Source organism: Vespula pensylvanica, chromosome 24 (genome assembly GCF_014466175.1).
Source record: "Vespula pensylvanica isolate Volc-1 chromosome 24, ASM1446617v1, whole genome shotgun sequence".
Taxonomy (NCBI): Eukaryota; Metazoa; Arthropoda; class Insecta; order Hymenoptera; family Vespidae; genus Vespula; species Vespula pensylvanica.
This window is the reverse complement of record NC_057708.1, coordinates 1,332,457-1,336,218: the sequence shown is the minus strand read 5'-3', so window position 1 is coordinate 1,336,218 and position 3,762 is coordinate 1,332,457. Positions and strand designations below refer to the sequence as shown.

The 3,762-nt window shown below is 30.2% G+C and overlaps 1 protein-coding gene across 5 annotated transcripts in view; it reads left to right on the top strand.

Moving 5' to 3' along the window:
- The first annotated feature begins 447 nt into the window (after nt 1–447).
- The window catches only part of LOC122637186 (calcium uptake protein 3, mitochondrial), a 38,018-nt gene continuing 34,703 nt past the window's right edge, over nt 448–3,762 (top strand). For 2 of the 5 annotated variants that reach the window (XM_043829185.1, XM_043829182.1), the window contains exon 1: nt 450–697. In XM_043829185.1, the coding sequence (XP_043685120.1) occupies nt 479–697 (219 nt within the window). In that variant the 5' untranslated portion in view covers nt 450–478. Of the gene's footprint in view, nt 698–3,762 lie in introns of all 5 variants that reach the window. The other 3 variants (XM_043829181.1, XM_043829180.1, XM_043829184.1) reach the window with 3 other exon arrangements.

Below are 3,762 nucleotides of genomic sequence, written 5' to 3'. Positions count from 1 at the left end.
GTATAGATGGATCGATCTGAGGTAGTCGGAATTCTCTCGGTAATCCTATCGTTAATGATACCGCAAAGGCGAATATAGAAGAGACAACAATCGGACTACCGTCGGGCGCACGTGCCGAACACGCATACATAATAAGTCGACGTAACGAAAGGTATCTACTCTCCAAGCATGGATACGAAGTTGTACGAATGTATACGACGAAGACCGAACCAAAGAGAAAGAAAGAAAGAAAGAGAGAGAGAGAGAGAGAGAGAGAAACCAGCTGACGATCGAGCGAACGAACGTGAATGAGTGAGAGAGAGAGAGAGATATATATGTATAATAAGTCGTAACGAAAGGTACCTACTGAGCATGCGTGCGTACTCGTACGAATGTATACGACGAAGGCCGAACTAGAGCGAACGAAAAAGAGACAAAGAGAGAGAGAGAAAGAGAGAGAACGAGGGAACGAGAGAGATAGAGAATAGAGAATAGAAACATGGCGTTGGCGGTGAGTCGTCTCACAAGACGAGCTGTTCCGTTCTCGCGGAATTATCGGTATGTCGTGCGTGCGTACAACTCGTGGCGTGTTGGTGACGATAGCCTTAAGAAGAAGCTGAGAACCGGCATTGGGATACTCACGGCCGGTTCACTGATATTTATTCTGACGCAAAAGTACTCCAGAGTCAACGTGGTGCACGCCTTGAAATCACGTAAGGTGCGTGAGTACAGTCCAATCTGAAAGTCTCTACTACATAGGTTATGTATGTACGTATATATGTATATGTGTGTATGATATCTGTGGTATGTATGGTATGTATGATATGTATTTATGTACATTTCTCTGAATTCTCCTATCGATATCTCACGCTAATATATACGTCTGCGTCACTTCAAATTTTTATTTAATTCGTATTAAACGTATTGATAATATTTTATGTATATATATGTATATATATATATATATATATAAATAAGTATAATGATAACCTATCTGTGTGAAGAGATTTTGTGAAACATCAAAGGTAATAACATATTTTATATTTGAATGATTTCTTTGCCGATTTATTGAAATATTTCGATAATATGATTGACAAATGTGAAAAAGAAAAGAGATTTTTGTAAGAGGATGTATTTTATATGAACCTGTATTTTTTTCTTTTTTTTTTTTTTTTTTTGTTTGATTTTCTAACGGTGTTTAGTTTGAATATATAGAAATATTTTAAAGCTAACCATTTGTCGTATAAGTTAATGAGAGAAAGAGTGTGTGTGTGTGTGTGTGTGTGTGTTTGTACAACTTTGTTATTGGTGTCGCAATCGTCCGTTGAACTTTTATTTAGAAACTTTAATTTCGAATATCTTTCTATATGTGTAAGAGAGAGATAAATAGATAGATTGATGAGATCTTATAAAAGAATATATAGTACAATTATTTGTTTAAATTTTCTAACGCAATTCGATTAGAGAAGAAAGAAATATTTTAGAGTTGTCGATTGATCGTATAAGTTGAAAGAAAACTTTGTTATCAATATCACAAAATCGGTCTGTGAACTTTGATATAGAAACTTTGATTGTATAAATGCATAAGAAAAAAAAGATAGAGATGCACGCAATGAGAGATTATGCAAGAGAATATATTTTGCAAGAAGCAACTTTTGTTTCTTTCCATATTCCTTTTTTTTTTCTTTTGTTTTCTTTTTTTTCTTCTTTTCTCATTCTTTTCGTTTAAAGTTTTCTAACACGGTTCAATTCGAATAGAAATATCTAAGAGTTATCGATTAATGGTATAAATTAAAGTAAAACTGTAGTTACCGATATCAGAATCGACTGTTGAACTTTGATAAGGATACTTTGATTTTGCATATCTTACTATATGTACATAAGAGAGAAGAAGAGAAAGATAGAGAAAACTTGACACATATGGTGTATGTATTTCCCTATAAATTCAACGATTATCATCCAGCTCGCATAACTTAGAAAGACGATAATGATAAGGAAACTACTCGACCTCGAAAACTTTTTTATAACCTCAAGCCATTTGTCATCGTAATCTGTTAAGAACGTGTCTCTCGAAATTGCCTATCTTCTTTCTCTCTCTCTCTCTCTCCCTCTCTCTCTCTCTCTCTCTCTCTCTCTCTCTCTCTCTCTCTCTCTCTCACTCTCTTTCTCTCTCTTTCATTGCTTGGTAAATTGTACAGAGAAAAGAGGATGTACAAGTTTTAGTTATGTGACGTGTCTACTAATGTATGCACATACATACGTATTATCTCTATAAATACATATGTGTGTACAAATGTATTTTAACATATATACTATCTCTTTACGCGCACACACACACACATATATATATATATATTTGTATGTGTATAGAAATTTATTTAATATATATATATATATATATGTATACACACATATATTTAGGTAAATACGTAAGATATCTAAAAATCATTCTTATGTACTTGAAACGATGATCTTTGTCAATGTATATATTATACATAGTTCTTCCTTAGTCACTCGTTATCTCATTCGCGTGGGTGGCTGCAACGTGGTAAGGACGATCAGTATCAGAAAAAGAGAAAGAAAGAAAGAAATAGTAAGATAGAGAGAGAGAGAGAGAGAGAGAGAGAGAGAGAGAGAGAAAGAATGAGAGAAAGAAAGAGAGAGATGCATGACCATTTGAAAGTACTACGAGGATAGTAACATTGGTTCTGAATATAATACATACACTCGTATATACATACATTAGAATGATTAATAAACGTGAATGTACATTTAATCTATTCCAAACTCGTTCGACTAGTTCTGTCGAAAAACGTTGACGTTATTATATCTGCTTACGTATGTATATATACGTATGTATATATGTATGTATGTATATTCTGCGAACGTTAACGTATTACGTTTTATTTACATTGTAACAGACGTATTGACCTAGTGATAAGGATATGCGTAGATTGATGTTATATATATATATATATATATATGTACGTATTTATATATGTATGTATAATATGTACGGATGTATCTAGTGAAATTAATATGATAAATTGAATATATAAAAAATTTCGAAGAAAGAAAAAATTAAAATTTCAGAAATTAGTGATCCGTTATAATTTATTGTAAGTTTTTATTTCAAAATTTTTGTATGTATATATATATATATATATATATATATATATATATATGTATGTATGTATGTATGTATATCTGTGTGTATGTATGTATTTATAAATCTGATTGTATTCTTATTACATTGTATAACAAATGTATTGATTTAATGATAAGAACGCGTAGAATTAATTAAATTGTAGAGTTATTCTATCTATCTAAAGAAGTGAAAGAGAAATAAAGAGAATAAAAAAAGAAAAAGGTTAATTAATATCAAGGATTGTTTGAAAAATGTCTGCGATCGATTATAGATATAGAAACCCATAAAAAAAAAAAAAAAAAAAAATCGATAAGTTTCATAACGTACGTTATTAAAAATATCAATATCAAAGATAGTTTAATATTAGAAATTTCTTCTTACTTAGACAATTAATTTAATTAGACGATTAAGCAATTATTGATTATTTTTGTTATTAATTTTAATCGACTAAAAATTATTCTAAATATTTCTATGATTATTCTTATAGATATAGAAACATATAATTTCTATAACGTAAAATTTATATAATATAATTTAGAAAAAAAAAAGAAAAAAGAAAAGAAAAGATTAATTAATATGAAAAATTATACGAATGATATTTTGTATTCTTAATTATACATACATGTATCCAGAAA